This window comes from Ictidomys tridecemlineatus, chromosome 5 (assembly GCF_052094955.1).
Source record: "Ictidomys tridecemlineatus isolate mIctTri1 chromosome 5, mIctTri1.hap1, whole genome shotgun sequence".
NCBI lineage: Eukaryota > Metazoa > Chordata > Mammalia > Rodentia > Sciuridae > Ictidomys > Ictidomys tridecemlineatus.
This window is the reverse complement of record NC_135481.1, coordinates 152800100-152825482: the sequence shown is the minus strand read 5'-3', so window position 1 is coordinate 152825482 and position 25383 is coordinate 152800100. Positions and strand designations below refer to the sequence as shown.

The 25383-nt window shown below is 44.2% G+C and overlaps 1 protein-coding gene across 1 annotated transcript in view; it reads right to left on the bottom strand.

Annotated features, from left to right (window-relative positions):
- The window catches only part of Acss1 (acyl-CoA synthetase short chain family member 1), a 60563-nt gene that overhangs the window by 7982 nt on the left and 27198 nt on the right, over nucleotides 1–25383 (bottom strand). Inside the window, exons 3-10 of the mRNA XM_005334588.4 lie at nucleotides 20240–20439; nucleotides 11978–12153; nucleotides 11220–11372; nucleotides 6469–6616; nucleotides 5095–5232; nucleotides 3385–3477; nucleotides 1721–1833; nucleotides 1230–1356 (exon numbers count right to left, since the gene is read on the bottom strand). Coding sequence (XP_005334645.2) covers nucleotides 1230–1356; nucleotides 1721–1833; nucleotides 3385–3477; nucleotides 5095–5232; nucleotides 6469–6616; nucleotides 11220–11372; nucleotides 11978–12153; nucleotides 20240–20439 — 1148 coding nt within the window. The remainder of the gene's footprint in view (nucleotides 1–1229; nucleotides 1357–1720; nucleotides 1834–3384; nucleotides 3478–5094; nucleotides 5233–6468; nucleotides 6617–11219; nucleotides 11373–11977; nucleotides 12154–20239; nucleotides 20440–25383) is intronic.

Below are 25383 nucleotides of genomic sequence, written 5' to 3'. Positions count from 1 at the left end.
GAAATACGGTTGGTCAACAAATATATAAAAAAAATTTCAACATCTATAGCAATTAGAGAAATGCAAATCCAAACTACTCGAAGATTTCATCTCACTTCAGTCAGAATGGCAGCTATTATGAAGACAAACAACGATCAGTGTTGGCAAGGATGTGGGGGAAAAGGTACACTCATAAATTGCTGGTGGGACTGCAAATTGGTGTAACCATTATGGAAAGCAGTATGGAGATTCCTCAGAAAACTTGGAATAGAACCACTATTTGATCCAGCTATCCCACTCCTTGGTTTATACCCAAAGGATCTTAAATCAGCATACTATAGTGAGGCAGCCACATCAATGCTTAAAGCAGCTCAACTCACAATAGCTAAACTATGGAACCAACCTAGGTATCCTTCAACAGATGAATGGATAGAGAAAATGTGGTATACATACACAATGAAATATTACTCAGACTTAAAGAATAATGAAATGATGACATTTGCAGGTAAATGAGTGGAGCTGGAGACTATCATACTAAGCGAAATAAGGCCAATCCCCAAAATCCAAAGGTTGAATGTTTTCTCTGATATGTAGATGCTAATCCATAGTGTGCAGGAGGGGGGGGGGTGTTGGGAAGAATAGAGTCACTTTGGATTAGGCAGAGGGGAGTGAAGGGAGGGGAGGGGGATAGAGAGTAGAAAGGATAGTAGAATGAGTCTGACATTAATACTCTATGTGCATGTATGACTATATGACCGGTGTATTTCTACATCATGTACAACCAGAAGAATGAGAACTTACACTCCATTTATGTATGATGTGTCAAAGTGCATTCTACTATCATGTATAACTAATTAGAATAATATTTTTTTTTTAAAAAGTAAACTGCAAGAAAACTCCCAGCCTTTATGACAGTTTTCCAAAATGGTTTCTTCATTCATCTTTCCTAATAGCTAACAGGATGCCCATTATGGGCCAGGTGCTGTGCTTACGGGATTCACACCCATGTCCACCAAGCCCCACACAGGCCCCTGAGGTGGGACTGACTTGCATGGTAGAGATAAGAAATGTCAGGGAGGAAAAGGGAGAGAAGGCTGGATTTAAATTCATGCCCCCAGAGGGCCTATTCTTAACCACTGCATTGCAATGCACTCAACTGCTATTAACTTAAAACGTTTCAGTAATCCACGGAAATACGATTCCATGAATCTATGGGATAGGCATGAGAGTCCCTTCTTCAGCACACTCACCTGGATATGCCTTGAAGTAGGAATCTATGAATCTCTGGTGGTCGCCATAGATAGTCCGAGCCATTCCTGGCCAGGCCTGGGAGATGCACAGGGCCCCAGAGACATCGCTGCCCTCTATGACATTTCCCTGCAGACCCAGGGAGACGTGTGTGAGAGAATGGGTAGACTGATAAGCAAGGAACTGAAAATCAGCTTGGCCTGAGGCAGAAAAATGACAAGCCAGGGTCCAAGTAGAACTGCCTCAAACTTTCCTCCAGAGGACCTAAGGAAAGCCCTGGGCTCGCTCTATGCTGTGATGCCATCAAATGTCTCTCTGAGAGGGGACTGCATAAGGGCTGCATGGGGACTCTGGTCTGTGCTTTAGAGGCCAGACCCTGGGTGCACACAATGAGGGAAAGGAGAGTAGAACAGACAGGGGCAGCAGGAGGATGCCTGGTGATTGCAGTTAGGTGCGTGTGCAGAGGAACAACCTCCACAGGGCCCTCACACACCTTCTCATCCAGGAGAGCAGGGATGATGCCAAAAAAGGGCCTCATCGCCATGCCAGGGAGGATTTCTGCCCCTTCTTCTGAAGGCCGAGGTGCAATGCAGATGCCTCCTGTTTCTGCAAGGATAATGAGAAGAAAGGCCAGATTAGCTTGGGAGTCAGTGACAAGTTTGTCCAGACTATATCCTCAAAGGACATGTGACACCTCCTCTGTGCTCTGCCAAAGTGGGAGGTGGATGGGACCATGTTTTCTGGAGCACAAAAACTTTTTTTTTTTTTTTTGTACCAGGGATTGAAGTCGGGGCACTCAACCCCTGAGCCACATCCCCAGCCCTTTTTTGTATTTTATTTAGAGACAGGGTCTCACGGAGTTACTTAGTGCCCCGCTGTTGCTGAGACTGGCTTTGAACTCATGATCCTCCTGCCTCAGCCTCCCAAGCCGCTGGAATTACAGGTATGTACCACTGCGCCTGGCTGGGGCAAACTAGGCTTGGGTTTGGGTCCCTCCACAGGGACACAAGCAGAACCCTAATGCAGGGCTCAGTCCTGGAAATTCCACATTCTGCAGCTGGGGCAGAGGCCTCCCTCCGCTCAGGGACCCTTCTGTGTCAGACCCTGTGTGAAATAGGAGAGGGCAGAGTCCACTCACTTACATAGTAAGATGGAGGAAAAGAACTGCTCTGGGTCAGTGCCCATTTGACCCAACAAATAAGAGAGGCCCACAAAGCCTGTCCTCGTGTCATCTCTCCCACTCGTCTCTATCTGCATGGAAATGCATCCCGAGACTCAGCTGTAAAAGAATCTCCATCTGTGACTTTCTGAATGAATAAGAACTGTGCTATTCAGAACATCTCACTTGCTGGCTACTTGAAGATGGAGACCTTGGAGAGTTGCGTTATTTTATCAGCAGTGACCTCTTGCCCAAACATCCCAGTACGTCAGACATCACAGAGAGGCGGGGACAGATCAAAACAAAATGCCCACAGAAACACTTCCTTCTCCCACTAGAATTTAAACTTATGGTCTCTTGTAACACAGTGCCCTGTCCCCATCAGATGTACCAGTGTTTAGAAAAGAGCCTCTTGGGGCTGGGAATGTAGCTCAGTGATTGAGTGCTTGCCTAGCATGTGAGAGACCCTGGGTTGGATTTCTAGCAACAAGGAAGGAAGAAAGGGTGGAAGGGGAGGGAGGGAAGAAAGAGAAGGGGAGAAAGAGAGAAAGGAAGGAAAGGAGGGAAGGAGGGCTGGAAGGCGGGAGGGAAGGAAATAGGAAAGAAGAAGGGAGAAGGAGAAGGAAAGGAAAGTGAGGCGAGGCAAGGCAGGAAGGGACCCCTAAAGAGAGAAGTGAATACTGAGCACTTACTACATGCCAGGCCTGGGCCACATACCTGAGTTGTGTCATCTCACTTCATCCTCACTGGAGAGCCTGTGAGGGAGTACTCACTTTACAGGTGAGGAAACAGAGGCTCAGAATCATTACACACAATCTTAACAGCTGTAAAACAGCAGCCATGTGTCGAAGAGACTCATGCACGTGGTACTCATCACACTTCCTTCTGACAGCTCAAACCTTGGTCTCAGCCTCACCCACTAGACCCTCCAGAATCAAGGCTTATACTGAGACCAGCACCCCCAGACCATGTCTCCTTCTCCTTGGGAATATTCTCACCTGTCTGCCACCATGTGTCCACCAGCGTACATCTGCTGTCCCCCACCACCGTGTAGAGCCACTCCCAAGCCTCATGGTTGATAGGTTCTCCCACTGAATCCACACATGAAAGGAAAAAAGAAATTCACAGATCTCAAATAAACCCGAAACTAAAAGGAAGAGATTGCCAAGGGGGAAACAGCTCTGTAATTTTTCTAAAGGACATCTGGGGAGACCTGAAAAGCTGTAAGTTATCATGTTTGTGGTCATCAGAGAAATATAAAGGATACCAAGGTGTTTTCACTATTAGGAGGTCAAAAAGCAAAAAGTCACCAAGAATGTGGGAGACACAAGTATCACATACACTATAGGAAAACAGTTTGGTACAGAATTTTTTTGAGGGGGAATTGAGACATATTTATTAATATTTAAGACTAACTATGCCTAATACAACTACTTTAGACAATCATTGAGCCAAATATTTTAAAGCTAAATATAGAGCTGGGGATGTAGCTTTCTAGAATACATGAAGGCCTGGGATCCATGCTGAGTAACAAAAAAGTAAAAATAATAAATATACATTTTCCATATCACCCCAAAATTTGACTCTTGACACACTCCCCAAAAATGAGTGTAGAGCTGGGTTGGTGGCATGTGATTGAGAGGCTGAGGCAGGAGGATCACAAGTTCAAAGCCAGCTTCAGCAAAAGTGAGGTGCTAAGCAACTCAGTGAGACCCTGTCTCTAAATAAAATACAAAATAGGGATGGGGATGTGGCTCAGTGGTCAAGTGCCCCTGAGTTCAATCACCAGTACCCCACCCAAAAAAAAAGAGTGTAAATACCCACCAAAAGCGGACACATACAGTCATAGCATCTCTGTTCATAACAGAAACTATAAACTGCCCTCAAGAGTAGAATGAATAATAAATTATGGTATATCCGTCCAATGGGATACCACAGAGCTGTGAAAATAAACAAACCTCTATGACTCACACAGCATGCTCTTTGCCTATTTATACAAAATCCAAAACACACGAATTAACCAGGAACACTGACCCACACCTATAAACCCAGCGACCAGGGAGACTAAGGTAGAAGGGTCGCAAGTTCAAGGCCAGTCTCAGCAATTTGGTGAGCCTCAATCTCAAAGTAAAAATAAAAAGGGCTAGAAATACAGCTCAGTGGTAAAGCTCCCCTGGGTTCAATCTCCAGTACAAAAGCCAAAAATCAAAACAAAACAAAAAAATCCCACAAAAATTAACCCACTATAAGAGAGGCCAAATAGCAGTCATGGATAGGGGATACTATACAGAGCCTTCTGTATTCTATTCTATATTCTTCTATTTCTAGAGCTTGACTGGGATGTTGGTCAGCAATTTAAGTCTGTAAGTAAACATTCCTCAAGCTAAGCCCTTGACATTTGTACATTTTACCATGTCTTATACCTCAATGGGAAGGAAAAAAGAAGTGCCTCTGCCTTAAGATTCTAGTGTCTGCCCTGATAAAATGCCTCCAAAGGGCTAGTATTCAGCCTATGCTTACCAGTTTAGACCCACTGTTGCTAAAATAGTGAAATACTCTCCTGTTGGCTGCCTCCTGCTCAGAAGCACCCCCCCCCCGCCCAGTCCAATGTCTATCCTGGAAAAACAGCCCATGTTACCACTAAGCCCATCCTGATTCTGACAGCCCATTCAGGCAGACCTTCTCCTGCCACAAGGTAGGCCACTCACCTGACCCCAGTGTCCGCAGGGAGGAGCGGTCATACTTCTTCACCCAAGTGTCGCCATATTTCAGCAATAGCCGGACAGCTGTTGGGGCGCCATAGAACTGATTGATCTTTAACCTCTGCACTGTCTCCCAGTACCGACCTATAAAAGAGCCCAAACCCACAGTCAATAGGAGAATCTATCAAACACCATCTATTTTAAACACATCTGGAGACAAGCCCAGTGTTACTGAGTGCTGGGTATAGGCAGACATCTACATGTAGTGCAGTCACAAAAAAAAGAGACCCATACCTGTCCCTGACAGAAAGGGGTCCTAAAGGCAGCCTCCTCCCAGTACTCCCCAAATCCAAGGCAGCATGTTTGCCCCTGGTTTTGGATGAACTACATCCACAATGTGTACCCCACATGAGCTAGACAGGAATTAGCTCAAAGGGATATCACTATGAATTTTCAAAAATGACATCAAACTTTGACATAGTCACAAATTAAAGGGCCCCTAAAGGAGTTAGTGGTCTTACCCCTGGTAGCACAATCTCTGCTGTGTGTGCACAAAGCCATGTACCCAGTATGCCTAGCATGCACACACCTGACCCCTCCTCCCACCAAAACCAAACTCACACCATTCCCTAAAACAATGCAAGTAAGGCCAAACCTGCCATAACTCTCCACCCCTAACATTGCCCCTATACCCTCTTCCTTGGTTGTATCCAGCCCCATTTGGCAGCTAAGAGGAGCCAGGGGAGGTAAGAAAGGAGTCCATGCACTGTAGAATGCTCGGGGCAAGAGTCCACAGGCAGAGTTGCTATGGTTCTATTACATTAAAACAAATTATTTGGGGACAGTATGTTATGTGAGAGAAGATACCGCAGGCAGCAAGATGTGACCATGTTCTCAAAGTGATCTCAGTTTAACAAAGGTGGCTCCAGGCCACACATGGCCTTAAAGGATCTAGCAGAAGGGCTAGGAAGGACAGGATAGGAGGGCAGATGGCCTGGGCTTCAAGGAAAGGATGGATCTGGTCAGGTGAGGTGGCCACAGAGGGAAGAGGAACAGTGCTGAGGTACTGGCCCAAGGCAAGCAGCTTAAGTTAGACAGACAGGAACACTGCAGTGGGTGGTTTTGAGATGAAGTAGCTTCTGGCTCATAATCAGACTCCTTCATATTGAGCATCTAATCTTCCTGAAGACCCTCTGCTAGGTGCCAGTCCACTCAGCAGTGCTCAAGGCCAAGCTTCTCCAGTGTCCACTTGTCAACCACAGTGTTGTCTTGTCAACCACAAGAACCACCCCTTTCCAGACCTCAGCCTATGCCCTAATGCAGGCCTTTTCCCTTCCCTACCACCAGTACCGGGACCCAAACAGGATCTTCAGTTTTTACCAGCATCAGGGTAAACAGGAGTGCTCTCAAAAAGGACACTGGTGGCTCCATTGCAGAGGGGCCCATACACCACGTAGCTGTGTCCTGTGATCCAGCCAATGTCAGCCACACAGCCAAAGACATCGCCTGGCTGGTAGTCAAACACAAGCTGTGAAAGCAAAAGGGGGACCATTAGGAGCTTGTCCTTCCACCCCACCACATGCCCACACAACGTGTGCATTGGTCTGTAACTGAGATGCAGTCACCATGGCCACCAGTGGCAGGATGACAGAGTGCATTATGGAGGCTTCATATAGTGCACAGAAAGGGAAATACAAAACTACAGGTATAAGAAACAGTAGATGTGAGCCTGTGGGAACTGTCTGGGAGAGCTGGCAATGTCCCTTTTCTTGAAATAGGTGTACACTCAGAGGCAAAACTTTACTACCTAGTTGTCTGTTTAAGATATGGGCACCTGGACTGAGGGCATAGCTCAGTGGTAGAGTGCATACTGAGCATGAACAATCCCCAGCACATGCACACACACACGCACACACACACACACACACACACACACACACACACACACACACATACACACCACGCACATACACGGGCACCTTCCTGTATTACTTTATGCTGCAATTTTTAAAACCCCTTAAAAGCTGCAAAACAGAAAAGGCAAAAAGACCCACAACTTCATTGAGTATCATTAGCTTCTAAGAGCTCGAGGAGAGATATTTGTATTTCCTTCATTCTGGCTGAGTGTCCAACCAGAGCCTAATCCTGTTTCGGGATCCAACTGCCCATCTGTAGGAAACACAGAGAACAGAGGGACACCAGGGACAAATGGCCAAGTGCTACAACAAAGTTTAAGAAAATGAAAGGGATAGAGGGGAACCCATCCCTTTCATTTAAAAAGACATCAAAAATATTGTGACCAGGGCCAGGCTGAGCACAGTGGCACACACCTTTGATTACATTGACCTGGGAGGATGAGGCAGGAGGATCCCAAGTTCAAGGCCCCCTCAGCAACTTAGTGAGAATCTGCCTCAAAATAGAAAATAAAAAGAATTGAAAATGTATCTCAGGAATAGAGCACCTCTGGGTTCAATCCCCAGTATCCAAAATAATAATAATAATAATAACAGGCAAGAGTAGGCTCTAATGTCCAGGGATGAACTTGTGGATAGGACAAAACTATAAAAAGAAAAACACAGAACAGTGATTATTTGGAATATTGAAGAGGGGGCTATAGTCATAAAGGGGAGGTTGGTAACATTCCATTTCTTGACCAAAGTGGCATTTGCCTTATAACTCGTTAATTTGATTTGAATAGTTTTCTTTATCTATGTTCTAAAAAGATGTTTTTAAAACTCTGGTCAAGTTGGCCCCCAGGTCCTGCTCCTGAAGACTGCTGGTCAGTTTCTCCAGGGTTTGCAGATAGCTCAGTGGAGTTTACAAGTGGCCAGGTGAAGCTATTTTTCCAAACTAGGGAGCTATTTTTCCAGGCTCCACAAGAAAGAATGCATTTTCATTCTGTGGCCCTCATCACAAAATGTTCAAAAGTCAAAAGAATTATTAATACAACTTGAACCCAAATTGCCAAGTCTGTCATGAGACTGCAGAATTCTCCCCCTATAGTGCATGGAGGGAGATCAGTCTCTAAGGGCCCAGCATCCAGGCAGAACCCCAACCCCACTATACACCCCAGACATCACTCGCACCTCCAACACACTCCAGAGTCAACCATTCTAAACCAGGCGAGCAGCACACCTGTAATCCCAGCAACTCAGGAAGCTGAGGCAGGAAGATACCAAGTTCAAGGCCAGCCTCAGCAATTTAGTGCCATAAGCAACTTAGCAAGACCCTATCTCAAAATAAAAAATGAGTTTGTAGATCAGTAGTAAAATACCCCCAGTTCATGTCCAATATCAAAAAAGAAAGGAAAAAAATCACAAAAACCTAAAACCCTTTTCCCTAAGAGCCTTAATTCTATAGTATAAGCATACATGCATGTGTACACACACAAACACATGTGCACATATACACAGGCAAGCATATGCACATATACATGTACCCACACACATCTATATGCATGCAAACATGCACTTACACACACACACTTGTGCAAGAGCCCACATACTAAAATCCCAGTGATTATGATGAGGGCACCAACAACATATTGCGCCAATGGCTTGACACACCTAGTCACCTGAGCACAGTCACCTGAACTGCAGGATAGCCCCAAATGTGAGGACTCTTAATCCCACCTTACAGCAAAGGACACACAGACTAATCCAGCCACTGCAGGGCATAGCTGGGACACACATCTGGTTGGTAGTTCACAGTTACCTAAACAATCTTTTTCCTATGTGTTGCTACCACTGAGCAGAGAAAGTTGCATAGTCGCCTACTTTCTTGTGGATGCCTAGGTCTCCCTGCATCCCAAGTCCTGAGCACTGGAATGGGGCAGTCCCTAAATATCAAATGAATGAGAAGAAACACACTTCTCTTTCCATTATTTTTCATATTTAGTCTTATCTATAGAAGCCTTAAAAGTATTCCTAACACTTCAAAAAACCTCCACATATTAAAAAGTCATTCAAAAGATGTCCCCCATGCCTATAACCCCACTTTTTTTGCTCATGTAAGCAGTGTCTGGGGAACACTTTGAAAACACAAATAGGCTGGGCATGGTGGCTATAATCCCAGTAACTAGGGAGGCTGAGACAAGAGGATCACAAGTTCAAGGCTAGGCTGGGCAATTTATCAAGAACCTCAGTAACTATGCCAGATCCTAAGGCAAAATTTTAAAAATAAAAATAAAATAGTTGAAGATGTTGCTGAGTGATCGAGTGTCCTTGGTTTCCATTTCCAGTACAGAAAGTAAGAAAAAAAAACACAAATAACAAAGAATCCCACCACATTTGCAGCTTCCCTAATGTATGTTTTATATAAATTGATAGAAACAGATCCACTTTGACTTTCCTGGCATTGGGTCTCAGTGATTATGTGTTCCAAAACATTTTTACTTACACAATCTGCCAATCTTTGTAACATCCCTACTAGGAATTGAGGAGGAGTCGGGTTTCAGATGAGCAAACTGAGGTCAAGAAAGGTCCAGGGACTCAGACAAAGTCAGCCAGCAGCTAGAGGTAAATATGTTAATATATATTCATGTTCGGCATGACATATGATCTGCTCAGCTGGCTCTGTACCACATCTGTCTTTCTGCCTCACGGTCAATGTGCTGGGCATAAGTTCTGTGCTCTAGCACTTCCTTCTCTTTCCCTCTGTAATTCCCTCTAGGAAACCTCCTCACTTCACTTTCATCTCCAGGAGGCACTTCCCCAAGAGACCCAGCCTGCCCAGTCAGAATTTTCCATCTTACCCTTACTGCTACCCATAGTGACCAAGTCAGAATTAACTCTGGACCCCAACCCAGCCAAGATTTTTCTGAGACTGTTGAGGCTTTCTCTGGCTCCTGGGTCAGCCTGGCTGGGAAACTCACCTTCAATACAAGATTGCCAAGGCAGGGAAAGATGCCACCAGCCAGGTCAGCTCTGCTTCTATGGGCCTAGACTTCCAGGTCATCTGAGCCAGTCATTTCCCTTCACCACTGCCGCCAGCAAGAGTTAAGCTGGCTTTTTACAACACAGTTTAGTCCACAGATGGTAGCTCAAAACTCAAGTCCACATGGGACATGTCAGCTACTCCCCAAGGTAACTACGAATACCCTACTAAATCACTATTCCCCACCCATCCACATTTAAACGAGTACTGTTTTGCAAATGCATTTATTGGAATAAAAAATATGCTCTATCATTGATTTATACTGCAAAAGTTGTGGCCCACTATAATGCAATTTCCACATAGTAATTTAAGTTTCCTTATAAAAGTAATTTTTTTAAAAATTTTACTTTTGAAATGAGCAGGAGATAGAACCCAGGGCCTGGCAGTACCCATCTTCAGCCCTCCTCCTCACACAGGCCTCTCTACCTTGTGAGTCAGGGCAGCATACAGCAGGTGTGGATGAGCCCCTTGGGGGTACCAGTGCTTCCCGAGGTTACAGCATATGCTAGGTAAGTGCTCTGCCACCGAGCTATACCCCCTTGTCCTTTTTTAATATTTTGAGACAGGGTCTAAGTTGCTCAGGCCAGCCTTAAATTTATAATTTTTCTGCCTCAGCCTAGAATAGCTGGGATTTTTCAGTTCTGGGATGGAATCCAGGACCTCACACACACTAAGCCTGTGCTCTACCACTAAGTCACACCCCCAGTCCTTGCAAATTTCTGTTGTTTAGACTCTTGTATTTCCCCAATAGAGTTGTAATATACAACTTTTTACATTTCGGATGAAGCAAGGGACTCATGAAGTCAGAAGTGCCTGGGCCCAGAGCATCAGAACACAGCCCTGCTGATGAGCAGCATCAGCCTGATGTCAGAGCCAGGGAGGCTCCATCCCACAGGCATCAAGCTGACTGAGGAGTGGGGGCAGATTAGAGGACTGCAGGGCCACAGTCAGGCTTGGATGAAGGGCCCTGTCTTGTCTCACAAGCATACATCCCTGCTCCACTATCTCAATGGCATGACTCACAGTGGCCCTGCTTATGAGTACACCATAACAAAACACCATATCACATCAAGAGGCATCATCCCAACACAGGAGGAATTCCAGCCTTAACTGCATACCTCCCAACCCTGCCCAGAGCCTGCTGGTGGCATGGCAGTACCCATCCTCAGTCCTCCTCCTCACACAGGCTTCTCTACCTTGTGAGTCAGGGCAGCATACAGCAGGTAGCCTGCCTGGGTGTGGACAAGCCCCTTGGGGGAACCAGTGCTTCCTGAGGTGTATAGCATGAAGAGCATGTCCTCGCTGTCCATGCTCTCTGGGGTGCACACAGGGGCCTCTTTGGCCATTTCCTAGAAGGGAGAAGAAACACACAGCAGATACAGGGCAGTTAGTCTCTCCCCTTCATTCAGCTTCCCTGAGAACACCATTTCCCCAGCTGCAGTGGGACTCAGCAGAACAGATTCAGAGCACCTTCTCTGGTCTGCCCAGGTTCAATTCCAAATGCAGAGAAGACACAACATAAAAAGATGATTCTAGGGGCTGGGGATGTGGCTCAAGTGGTAGTGCGCTTGCCTGGCATGCGTGCAGCCCGGGTTCGATCCTCAGCACCACATACCAACAAAGATGTTGTGTCTGCCGAGAACTAAAAAATAAATATTAAAAAAAAAATTCTCTCTCCTCTCTCACTCTCTCTTTAAAAAAAAAAAAAGATGGTTCTGGACTGTACATTTAGCTCAGAAATTGACACATGCTTAGTATGCACAAGGATCTGGGTTCAATTCTCAGCATGAAAAAAAAAAGTGGCGGGGGTGGGTGGGTGAATACAACAAAGGAACCCTGATACCTGTAGGGAACCAAGATTGAGAACTACAGCCCAACCCCAGACCCTGTTAACCAATTTCTTCTGTTAATTAACCCTGTTAATCTCAAACTACACAAAGTAAAGTAAACCCACCTGCTCGAGGGGAATGTCCAGATCCCCCATGTGGACCTTGTTGTCTGTCCTGTGAGCCACCAGGACATGCTGGACAGTTGGACAATTCTTCACAGCTTCATCCACTATTTTCTTCAGCTCCACCACACGCCCTCCCCGGAGTCCTTGGTTGAAAGTGATAACCACCTTGCATTTGGCTAACAGAGACAACACGGACATGTCTAATCAGTTTCCTCCCTGCTTCAACCCTCCTGGCCCAACTTGAAGCCACACATCCCAGGCCTAAGAGTGTCATAAAGTTTCATTTTGAGTAAAAAAATCAATCAAAAGAGTGGCTTTGCTATGCAGCAGCACCAGGTCTTTCCCAGCTCTGAAGATGAACAAGAAGGAACCAGAAACAAATGACAATGAAGCTCAACTTCTCCTCCTTCATGTTGGCAGCATAAAGACAGTTTCCAAACCAACTTCCACCCTTCCTCCCATCTTCCCCAGGTGAGGGGCTGTCACGCTGCCCATGGCAAAATGGTAGCAGTGCAACACTGAGAGGTAAAGGCCAAGCCCACAATGTCCCAGTTCCAGGGGAATTTTTGTAAGCCAAGAACCTTCACTGTCCAGAGAATAGAGACCCCTCCACCCCTGGTGGCTTCCCAGGAGCTGTCCACTTACCCTCACCTTTAGATCAATGCTCCTCCCTGGTTGCATTTGATCTTCAATGACTGAACCCGGGTCAGCCAGGCCCAGGATTATACTGGGGAACCTGAGCTTCCTAAGACAATGAGGCAAGGCCCAGAGCAGGAAAAGAGAGACACACAAACTTGGGCATGAGGATCATAGGCAAAGGAATTACCCTTTGCACCGTACTCTAATGTGGGATAACCCAGAGGGAACAAGACTGAGGTGGGTCATTATATAGTTATTCTAACGAAAAGTCTGGAAAAAAATATCCATTGTAGCAATAGGCTGTACCGAGGGCCTATTGTAGAGCAAAGTGCAGAAGTTCTGAGGAATTACTTCCACCCCAGCTCTCCTCTATCAATGACTCTCAACAGAAGAATAAGTACTTCAACTCCCCTACCTGCATGAGGGGTCATCCTGATGCACATGAGCTATGCTATCACTCAGGCTTCCCTGTGGATGAAGTTCTGGCTGCCCAATGTAGACCCATCTTTCTGAACCCACTTCCCAATGCCTGAGGACCACCTGCCAGATAAACTGCCTACAGTGAGACTCTTGTCTCAGGATCTCTTCTATGAGAGCAATATGTCACCATATTCCTGAGCCATATTCCTGTCTGAAAATACTTTTGAGCTACATGCCCAGGATCTTTTTCCTCCTAAGAGCCCTAGAGATGTCATGAACTTGAGGGCTGTAAGAATTCTCCAGCACAGGACTTTGCAGCCACATGACCCCATAATAGGCCCATCTCTAGATTGGAGAGACTGGAGAGATACTCTAGACCTGCCCAGGAGTAGCCATACTTTCATGGGGCACTAGGACACCCACATGGGTCTGGCCACATATATTCTTTGCTCTTCAGACCTTAGCAATATGTCACCTAGAGAAACTGAGTCATATGAGGCCTATCAGAGACTCTCCAACTCTACATCCCTGTAGGGGGGTGTGACCTGAGTGAGTGCCCGATAGATGAAGAAGGAAGATGACCATCTCCCACCCATCTCCCATGCAGAAGTGGCAGCTCCTTCTCCAGCCTCCATGACTCATACTTCACTCCTGCATTCTCACCTGTCCAGGGCCCCCCTGCCCAAGCTGTTCTCAAGGTCAGGACCCAGGGAGAGTACCTGGGAGGACAAGGTCATCTCACCCACGGGATCCCTCCACAGCAGACTAATGGGGACAGAGCTAGTGGGGCATAGGCAGGAGCCATGTGACACTACCTGGGAGGCCTCAACTGTCCCTTCCTGGTTTGGAACAGGTCTTGGAATCTGTGTTTGTTCTCAATCACTCCCATGGAAATGACCACAAATTTGGTGGCTGAGGACACCTCTTTTTAGTTCACTGTTTACAGAACAGATAGGCTTGAAGGTGCTCTGGGCAGAGTCTTGCAAGGCAAAAAAAAAAAAAGGTGTTGGCAGGCTGAGCTCCCATCTGGAAGCTCTGGGGAAGGATCTGCTCCCTGGCCCAACTGGCTATTGGCAGAACTAAGTTCCATGAGACTTCAGGTCCAAGGTCTTCATTTTCTTGCTGACTGTCAGCCCTGAACCATTCTTAGCTTCTAGAACCACCCACATTCCCTGGCTCATAGTCCTCTTTATCTTCATACAGCAATAAGCAAGAGAGAAGATAAAAGAATAATGGTGACAGCCTGGAAGCCGGGACAGGTGACTGGAACTCTAGAATCATGCATACCAATGAAGGTGGCTACCTGGCTCATGGCAAGACCCAGGTGGTCACACTCAGAAAATACACCAACCCTCCTAGTGGTAGACTGAAGATAGCTACAGATTCTTTGACCTAGTCTTATGGAGAAAGATGATCTAGGTCCTTTCCCCTTGTATCTGGACTGGCCAGTGAATGGTTTGACCAATGAAGTATTAAAAAAAAGGATGCTCTGTGTATTCTAGTCCTGACCATGAGGACAATCAGGCAGTCGTGGATATAATCCTGTCAATAGTATTGAGTTGAGGGTTTTTGCATCATTTTTCATAAGGGATATTGGTCTACAGTTTTCTTACAGTGGCTTTGGTATTAAAGTAATGCTGCCCTCATAAAAAGGATTTTGGAGGATTCTCACCTCTTCAGTTTTGGGAAGAGCTTGGGAAGAATTGATGTTAATTATTCTATAAATTGGTTAATTTATCAATGAAACTATCTGGTCCTGGTCTTTTCTTTGGTGGGAAGTTATTATTTTCTCTTTAAAGATGAAGAAACCGAGGCACAGAGACATTAAGTGACATATTCAGAGTCAGGCTCTTCCACCAGAGTTTATTCTTTTAGCATTACACTGGGATGCTCTTTTCCTCTCTTGCTGGTGTGGCCATGGTTATTAAGTGTGTTTGTTAAGATGCTTTGAGACAAGCAATAACAGTTGACTCTGGAAAACTCTGGAAGACGAGGGATTTGGTACCTGGATGCTGGGATAGTGCCCAGAATCTCAGGATTCTTAAACTACCAGCTTGGGAAAGCAGAGGTCTCACCACTTCTGAGGGCCTTATCAGGGGACCTGTAACATTTTTTCAGAACGTTGCCACTAAGAAAAACTTGCCCCAACACCCTCTGGTTTCTGTGTCCAGCTCTCCTGGTATTAAGTTTCTTGGGGCAAGACTCTGTTAAGACAGTGTCTGGGTCCTCTTGGGCCAACAAGAGACACTCTTGATTCTCTTTTCCTGTATAACAAACTGCACCAAAACTTAGTGCTTAAAACAATAACTGAACATAATATATTTTGTTTTCATAGATGCTCCTACGATCAGTGGGATTTACCCCAAGAAGAAAGGGTGGTCAACATGCACAAACCAATCTATGCAATATAACACACTGACAGAGGGAAGGAAAAGCCGAAATGTAGAAAAAGCATTTGAAAAAAATTCAATACTCTTTCATGATTAAAAAAAAAAAACACTTGTCAAACTAGGAGTCAGAAGGAACCTACTTAACCTGATAAAGAGCATCTATGAAAATCAATAGCTAACATCATACTCAACATCAGAGACCAAAGCATTCCCTCAGGATCAGAATGAGACTAGGATGCCTACTTTCCCCACTGTTATTCAACATTATAACAGAAGTCCTAGCCAGAAATATAAATTAAAATCATCCAAACTGGAAAGGAAGAAGTAAAACTATCTCTATTCACAGATGACATGATCCTATAGGTAGAAAATCCTAAGAAATACACACACACACACACACACACACACACACACACACACACACACCACTGAAATTAATAAATAAATCAGCAACTTTATAGGGTAAAAAATCAAAATATGCAAAAATAATTTCTGTCTCTATACACAAGCAAAAGATATTAAGAAAACAATTCAATTTACAAAAACTTCAGGCTGGGTATGGTGGCACACGCCTGTAATCCCAGCAGCTTGGGAGGCTGAGGCAGGAGGATCGTGAGTTCAAAGCTAACCTCAGCAATGGCAAGGTGCTAAGCAACTCATTGAGATCCTGTCACTAAATAAAATACAAAACAGGGCTGGGGGTGTTGCTCAGTGGTCACATGCCTCTGAGTTCAATCCCTGGTACCAAAAAATAAATAAAAATTCAGAAATAATAAAATACTTAGGAAAATGTATACAAGGAGGGGCCAGACATATACACTAAACCCTACAAAACATTGCTAGAAGAAAAAATTTTTTTTTCAGTACTATAGATTGAATCCAGAGGTACTCTACCACTGAGTTATAACCCCAGTCCTTTTTATTTTTATTTTGAGACAGAGTCTCATTAAGTTGTGAAGGCTGGCCTTGAACTAGCATCACTCCTGCTACAGCCTCTCCAGTAGCTGGAATTATAGGTATACACTATTGTACCCAGCTTGTAGAAGAAATTTTTTAAAGGCTTAAATATAAAGAAATCCATGATCTGGGATTATATTGTTATGACAGTGCTTGCCAATTTTTCAACAAATTCAATGCAATTCACATCAAAATCCAACAGCCTTTTACATGGAAATGGAAAAGCTGACCCTAAAGTTCATGGAAATGCAAGAGACCAAGAATAGCCAAAACAATCTTAAAAAAAAAAATACAAAGTTGGAAGACTCATACCTTCTGATTTCAAACCTTTCTGTAAAGCTATGCTATCAAAACAGTTTGAGATAAGAATAGACAGGCACAATATAGAATACAGAGCCCAAAAGAAGCCCATATGGTCAAATTATTTTCAAGAAGCGCAGGCTAAGGTTGTACCTCAGTGGTAAAGCACTTGCCCAGCATGCACAAGACCCTGGTTTTCATCCCCAACCCTACAAAGGGTGCCATTCAACAAGGGAAATAATGGTTTGTTTGACAACTGGTGCCAGAACCACTAGATATCCATAGGGCAGAGAATGAAATTGGACCCTGACCTTATACACTATACAATAAATAACTTAAAATGACTGGTACACAGCTTTGTGGTAGAGCACCTGCTAAGCACATGTGGACCTCTGGGTTTGATATACAGTGGGGAGCAAAAACAAAAAACAAACAAAAAAAAAAAACCTCAAAACGAATCAAAGACCTAAATGTAAAAACCAAAACTACAAAACCCTTAGAAGAAAATATAGAAGCAAATCAATATGATACCATCTGCAATGGTTTTTTACAATAATACAGCATAAGAAAAAGCAACTAAAGAAAAAATAAACTACTTTATCAAAATTAAGAACTTTTGTGCACCAAAGAACACTACTGAGAGAGTAAAAAGACAACCTGTAAATCATAAAGAGGATCTGATAAAAGTCCACCATCCAGCCAGGCACAATGATGCATGCCTATAATTCCAGCAACTCAGGAGGCTGAAGCAGAAGAATCGCAAATTAAAGGCCAGCCTGGGCAACTTGGCAAGACCTTGTCTCAAAAAATAAAAAGGGCTGGGCATATAGCTCAGTGGTAGAGCATCCCTGGGTTCAATCCCTAACACAAAATTAAATATATATATATATATATATATATATATATATATATATATATATATATATATCCTTTTCAGCATCCAGAATATAATAAGGAACTCCTAAAACTCAATAACAGGGCTGGGATTATAGCTCAGTGGTGGGGCACTTGCCTCACACATGTGAGGCATTGGGTTTGATCCTCAGCACACATAAAAGTAAATAAATAAAATAAAAGTATTGAATCCATCTACAACTAAAAATATTTTTTTTAAAAAAACTCAACAACACATGGACAAATGACCAATTAAAAAACAGGCAAAGTGTTTAAGCAGACATTTTCTCTGAAGAAGACATATAAATATGTGTTGGTCAGCTTTGCATTACTGTGACCAAAATACCTGATAAGACCAACTTAGAAAAGCTTATTTGGTCTTATGGTTTCAGAGGTTTAGTCCATGGTGGGTCAACTCCATCACTCTGGGCCCATGGGAAGGCAGAACATCATGGTCAAGGAGCATTGATTACTCACTTATTATTCATAAAGCCATGGAAAAGGGGAAGGGGCCACAGAGGAGAGGAACCCTTCCAGGGTATACCCACAATGACCCACCTCCTCCATCCATGCCCCACCTGCCTACAGACACCACCCAGTTAGTCCATTCAAACTAGGATGGAATGATTATCTTACAGCTCTCATAATCCAATTATTTTACCTTTGAATATCCCTGCATTAACAAGGAGCTTTTGGAGGGACATCTTATATCCAAACCATAGCACTGGCCAAAAAGCACAGAAAAAGATGCTCAACAGTATTAGTCATCGGGGAAATACAAATCAAACCACAGTGAGATACTGCTTTATTCTCACTCTGACAGTATAATTTTTTAATGGAAATTAACCAGAGCTGATGAGGATGCAGTTTCTGGAACCCTCATATGTTACTTGTGGGAATGTAAAATAGTGTAGCCCTTTTGGGAAACAATTTTGCTATTTTTCAAAGAGTTAAACATAGAATTACCATATGAACCAGCAATTCTGCTCCTAAGTCTATACTCTCAAAATTGAAAGCAGGTGTTCTTGCATATGAACATTCATAGCCAATCCATTCTCCAGTCCAAAAGTGGAAACACCTCAACTGTCCCTCAACTGCTAAATGGATTAACAAAATATGATATATCCACACAGTGGAACATTAATCAGCTACAATAGGAAGTAAAGTACTGATACATATTACAGCATGGCTGAACTTTGAAAAACTCAGGCTTAGTGGGGAAAAAAAAAAAAGCCAAACACAAAAGATCATGTATTGTACAATTTCCTTTATTTGAAATATCCAGAATTGGCAAATCAAAAAATAAGTGGTTGCCAGAGATTAGACAGGAGGAAAGGGGTATAACTTTTTTTTTCTTTTTTTTGGGGGGGGGGGCAGGGAGCAGTACTAAAGAGTAAACCCGGGACACTACCACTGAGTTACATTCCTAGCCCTCTTCACTCTTTATTTTGAGACAAGTTCTCACTAAATTTCCCGGCTTGCAATCCTCCTATCTCAGTCTCCAAAACTGCAGAGATTTACAGGAGTGTGCCACCACCCCCAGATCAGGAATGCCTTCTTGGCAGGTATAACATGCCTGGTTGGGGCCATGAGAAAGTTCTGGAACTAGATAGTGATGCTGATTGTACACCACTGCAAATGTACTTACTGCCACTGAGTTTTACTCTTTGAAATGGTCACAGTGAAAATTTTAAAGGAGAAAAACAAAATAAGAGTACAATTTTATACAAATGCATGAGGACTAAGTTAGTAAAAATTAAAGAAGATAATCTTTGCAAAGTGCTTTGAACAGTGTCTGGCACAGATTGGGTGCTGTAAAGTTCTAGAGAGGCGAAAAGCAGAAGAGATGGCAGCACCATTCCTTGAAAGTGGATGAGAAACCCTAAAGGGGAGTTGAAGGGCTTCCGGGACATTTTTAAAAAGGCTGGTCAGCAGGTTCTAAAAACTCAGTCCTTTAACTCTGCTCAATTCACAGGCAAGTCTTCAGTGAGACAGAAGAACTCTAAATGGTTCCCGGAAACTGGCACCTTCTTTAGAAAGCCAGCTCAGGGGACTCTGTAAGAAGAGCAGGAATAAGACTGCACAGACACTGGGCCACCAGCCACATACTGGACAATGATCCAGACACTCAGCCCTTTGACAATAGCAAGAGCGGGGAGACACTATTGTTCTGCTCTGTCCAGGAGTCTAACCTGCAGTCAGAAACCCTTAAGGATATATCTATCACATGCCCCCTCACCTGACTCCAGATCTCTGGAGATGATTCACCCCTTTGTTCCGCACAACAGAAAGCTACCAACCTGCAGTACCTCCTCATGCACAGCCTCACCTCAATTTCCCTACTTTTCCCTCCTGTGCTACAACCAGGCCAGCTTCCTCCTGGCCTCACACACACTAAACTCTTGCCACCATCAGCCTATTTTCTCTACCTGGAACTCTCTCCTCCCTTCTTCTCCTGGCTAAATCCAACATGCTCAGATCTCAGCTCACAGAACAAAAGCTTGGTCACCCATGTAGTCACCCTGGTAGCATTGTCATTTGGCTGTGTAACTTTTCATTTATTTCTAGCCCTACTTCTAGTCTCCTCCTTGGTAACCAGGCCCCACAGGAACAAGGACCAGGGGATTCCTGGGTTCTTCCTTTCCCCAGTCCATGTGCTCACCATCGTTGATCCTCCCAGCCAAGGACTCTGCACTGAATCCAGCAAAGACAACTGTGTGGACAGCTCCGATTCTGGCACAGGCCAGCATTGCTGCCACACTCAGTGGAGACACAGGCATATAGATGGCCACACGGTCCCCTCGGTGTACTCCATGCCTCTTCAGCGTGTTGGCCAGGCGGCAGGTGGTCTCCAGCAGTTCTCTGTAGTACAGGGAAGAGAAAGCCATCAGAGATAGGAAAGAGCCAAGACACAGAAATTTTTTTTTATTCCTGTTATATAATTTCTTTTTTTTTTTATTGGTTGTTCAAAACATTACAAAGCTCATGACATATCATCTTCCATACATGGGCTGAAACAATTCACAAGTGGCAAGTATCATACCTCCAGCCCAGTGCACAAAATTTAGCAGGTACCAGAATACTTGTTGCATAGCAAGTTCATTTCCAGAAAGAAATAATTTTAACATTTGTACATTCACTGAGACATTGCTAAGCTGATAAGTCTATCTTTGCCACCACATGTATCTGAAGCACAGATTATATATAAGGGACGTCTGAAAATATTCTCCTCCAAAAGAAAGACCCATCTCATTAGTTAGATCTTCAGTAAGGAAACAGGAGACCCCAGTTTTCTGAACAACACAGGCCAGTGGCCAAGAAACCCTCTTGCCAGTCAGGGTCACAGGCCTTAATAGAAGAGTCCTCAATTCTGTGAAGTCAGAATCTGGAGGGAAGGTAGGATGGGATCTGCAACCCTGCTGGAAGCCCAGAAGCAGAGATGGCAGGCACTAAATAAGCACAGGAGCACAGATGGGTGGTTCCCCTTGGTTTAAGCGGTATCAGTGCCCAACCCCTCCCGGTCCTACCACAAACTTGAGTTCACCAGCCAATCAGAACTCAATCAAACCTGAACCTAGATGAGTAGGTTAGGAGTGACACGTGATCCATTCCAGCCCATCAGAATCCAAAACGCTTATCTCTAAGTACTTGAGAGCTGCCTCCTTGTACTGTGCGGAGCAGAAAATGAAGAAAAACAAAGGCAATTGCGGAAGCAAGCTGAGACCTATTGTCCATATCCTTCAGTTCCCTTTAACTATGTTCCAGCCTATCTCACTGAACTTGAACTTGGCAATTGCAGTAACCAGTCATTCCCCTATTTTTGCTGTTTAATTTTACCCAATTTTTTTTTTAAATAAAAAGAACTAGCACAGATGGATAGGATGAGAAGAAACCCCTTTTCTCTGGACTTGGGCTCTCTACCACTCGTCACATTCCGGTTCTCTGCATTGCTGAAAAGGGCCCCTGAGCCGGGCAGCACAGAACTCTGCAGATGCGTTAGAGGCAAGACCCTCCCTCCTTTGAGCTATGCAAGACCTAATAAGTTTAGTTCCCCTTTGTTCAAAGAGCTGTCAAAGATGAAGCTCATTAAGAGGCTGCTGGGAAACCACAGTGAAATGAAAATGAAGGGTCCCCATCTTAAGCAGGGACCTCAAGGAGAGCTTTGTTTCCTGCCAATGCCATCCTGCAAAGGAGACCAGATGAGAACCAAATCCCAAGTCCAGCCTGCACTTCTCCCAGGCTGGGGAGCTCCCGCCCAGCCTGGATCCAGCCCCTCTTGAGGAATTTCATCTTTTCTTTTTAAAGCTTTCAAAGGAGGACAAAGGCACCATTGAGTGGCGCTCCACCCACCCCTTGCCTAAGTTCCAAGGAAAGAGCACCCCCCTGACCAAAATCACAGACTCTAGGGCCCAGAAACACTCTTAAAGGAGGCTGTGAGGGCCTCCTACAGTGCTAAAGAAGCAACTTGGGTCAACACAAAAGAGCAACTCTGAGCCTTCAAAGGGGGGTCCATTTTCATAGCTCTGAGGGCTTAAGCCTCTGGGCAGTGTAGAGGGAGATGGAGGTTTGACTGCCATCAATCAATGGTGTTGAAATTCAGCTTTTATTCTACAGACCTAAAGCAGCAGTTTGAATGTGGACTCTCCATATAGAAAGACTCGGGTTAACTTTCTGTAATAGCTGCCCTGGCAGGGGAGCTTGTACTTCTCAGTTGCCATATAATTGTGAGAAAAAGTAAGCACCATCTATCTCATTTAACTGATGCAAGCATTAATGAGAAAAAGGAGCCACCCAGGACCCTGCTGAATATTCAGTAGGTATTCTCTTTCCCAACAGATGAGAATTCCCAGAAATCTTTGAAATCTTTCCTAACATGACTAAAATCAACTAACTTACTTGGTGATTAAAAAAAAATCTCATTTTAAGCACCTAGAATCCCATTCAAGGCATCTTCACAGGGAGATGTGCAAGGATTTTGGCACTGGACAAAGAAAATGAGAGGGATAATGTCCTGGAGCTCAGTCACTGGGGGCAGCACAGCAAGCTTTCAGGACAGAAGATTGAGCCAGAAAGGAATGAGTGGGTTTTCCCTGGGAGGGCAGAAGTTGCCCAGCCACTGAAACTGGGCAGCTAACCACAGTCCAAAGGAGGCTCTACAGACCAGGTTGAGGCTGACCACGTGTTCCCTGGAGAACTAAAGGCTTCAACATGCACCAAGGAGCTGGAGCTTCCATGTGTTCCTTGGGAGACTGAGGGCCTCCATATGCACCTAGTGGCCTGGTGCAAATCTAGGTCTTGAAATCATTGAAAAATAAATGCTGTTCAAATAGTTCTGTCTAAGTACTCTGAAACTGTTCAAAATCATGTTTTTGAATATTTGTGACTTCTCAAACTCTTCCACAAACCAAAATGCTACTGCTTCCACATCAAAAAAAAAAAAATAACGTTTGACTAGGAGGTATAGCTCAGAGTGCAGCACTTGCCTGGCATGTGCAAAGACCTGGGCTCTATCCCCAGCACCACAAAAAGAGAAAAAAAGAAAAAAGAAAAAAAAAAACAGCCACTCAGAAGAGCTTTTGGGCCTTAGCTTCCGGAAACCTCAGCTTCCTCTTTGTTACAGGATATTCGATCTTGCACCTAGTGCACTTTCCAAGGTTCAGCAACAGGCAGCTTTCTTAGAAATGATACCAGTAAAATGAGTTAGAGCTTTAAGTTCAAGGAGTAATATAACACTTGGTCAGGTACTGAGCAGGACATTAAAGTTTGTCTGCAATGTAGACTACTCAAGGCCCAGCTTTTACTGTAGACCAAATATTTTTCTGGCTGGCCTTCAGGGGCTGACTGGCCCTTCCGTATGCAACTCATAACATCGACTGGGAATAATTTGTGTTCAGTATTAAAGATACAATATCTGACTGCAAGAATCTGTCACCAACATGACACCTGCATGAACTCAGACTATAATGCACCCCCTGCTCCCCAGCCTCAGGATCTAATATAAGCCCAAAACAGGAAACAGCTGGAAACAGAGTTCAGAGAAAAGAGAAGGAAGAAATGCACTGGTATTTGCTTTCATACATCTTCCAATCAAAGCTGTTTCTTCATGGTTAATATTTGAAAGTATCTTTCTCTCCTAGCCATTTCCTGATACCAGCCCAGGGAATTAAGATAAGTTGTTTCTATGCTGTGTTTAAGGAATAAATTGAGAGCCAAGATTGTTGGCACATTCCTGTAATCCCAGCAGCTCAGGAGACTGAGGTAGGAGGATCATGAGTTCAAGGCCAGCGTCAGCAATTTAGCAAGGCCTTAAGCAACTTCGTGAAACCTTGTCTCAAAGTAAAAAACAAAGGACTGGGCCTGTAACTCAATGATAAAGTATCCCTGGGTTCAATCCCCAGTGAGAGAGAGAGAGAGAGAGAGAGAGAGAGAGAGAGAGAGAGAGAAGAGAGAGAGGGAGAGAGAGAGAGAGATTGAGGTTGCATAATTTGTTCATTTCCTACAGTATCTCTTGTTCTCAGTAATCATGAAATAAACACTCGCTGACAGATTTATCTTCTTTATGATCCATCTGTCCCTCTAGAGTACAAGGTCTACTTGAGCAAAGATTTCATTTTCATTTATTGCTGTCTTCCCAGCATCTAGAACTAAGCCTAGTTCATAAAAGATTCTCGATAAATATTTGTTGAACAAATGAGCATGAAACAAGAGTCCAAACCCACCCTGCATTCTCCTGTACCTGTGACAGACACAAGGTGTTTCACAGGCACAGTCACCTCTGTCCTCTCTACCCTTGTGCTGAGGCAAAGGTGTCAATTTCATGTTTAGATGCATATGCTGTCTCTAGAACTTAATATTTTCTTCAGCATACTGTTTCTGCAAAATAGAGGTGGTGAGGGGAAAAAAAAGGATGGATTTTAGGAAAGAGGAACATAGCAAGACAGACTTCTTCACTCTGGGTAGAGGTGGCTCACAACTCATGGAATCAGGCCAAGGCACAGACTCCTCTGACCGTGACATTCCATAGCCACTAAATTTGAATTAATGGTAATGACATTGGCTCACTCTGCTAATTACTACCAATAAAAGTATAGAAGCCCTGGAAATCAGTTAACCAGGCTCTTAAACCAAGTATGAAGCTCCTTATACATTATTTGTTTGTGTGACCCTGACCTTTTAGTAAAGAGAAACTGCTATGAAAATATAGAGCAGAAACCACACTTAAACACAAAAAATGTCTCCAAGCTTCTATCTGCCAAGCAAGGCCCAAGATACATTGGGGTTCCCAGGAAATAAAAGCCCAGTTGCCAGGGGTCAACCAGTCCCTCAAGCAGTATGTTTTCTAAATTCCTTGCAGAAAACATTTTTCTTTTGTTTGGTTCTTTTGTTTGTTCGTCTGTTCCTTTGTTTTTGCTTTGTTTTTGAGACAGGGTTCTCAATCTGTTGCCCACGCTGGTCTCCAACTCCTTGGTTCAAGTGATTCTCCTACCTCAACCTCAAGAAGCTGGGACTGTACCAGTGCACGCCATCATACCCAGCGTTTTCCTTAAGGTTTTGGTGTACTCTATGGAAAGTACTGAACTCCGAGAGTTTCCCAGAGATGGCCCCTCCAGCTCTCGACACCCCTGAGATGGCCTGATAACAGGGCCTACCACTAATAATGCTTGTGAAGCACAAATATGAAGTCCTGGGCACCTTTGATTTTTTATTTTAAGTTTTGTTTGTTTGTTTGTTTTTTTACCATGCTGGGAATTGAACTCAGGGCCTTGAGCACGCTGGGCAATTGCTCTACTACTGAGCAAAATACCT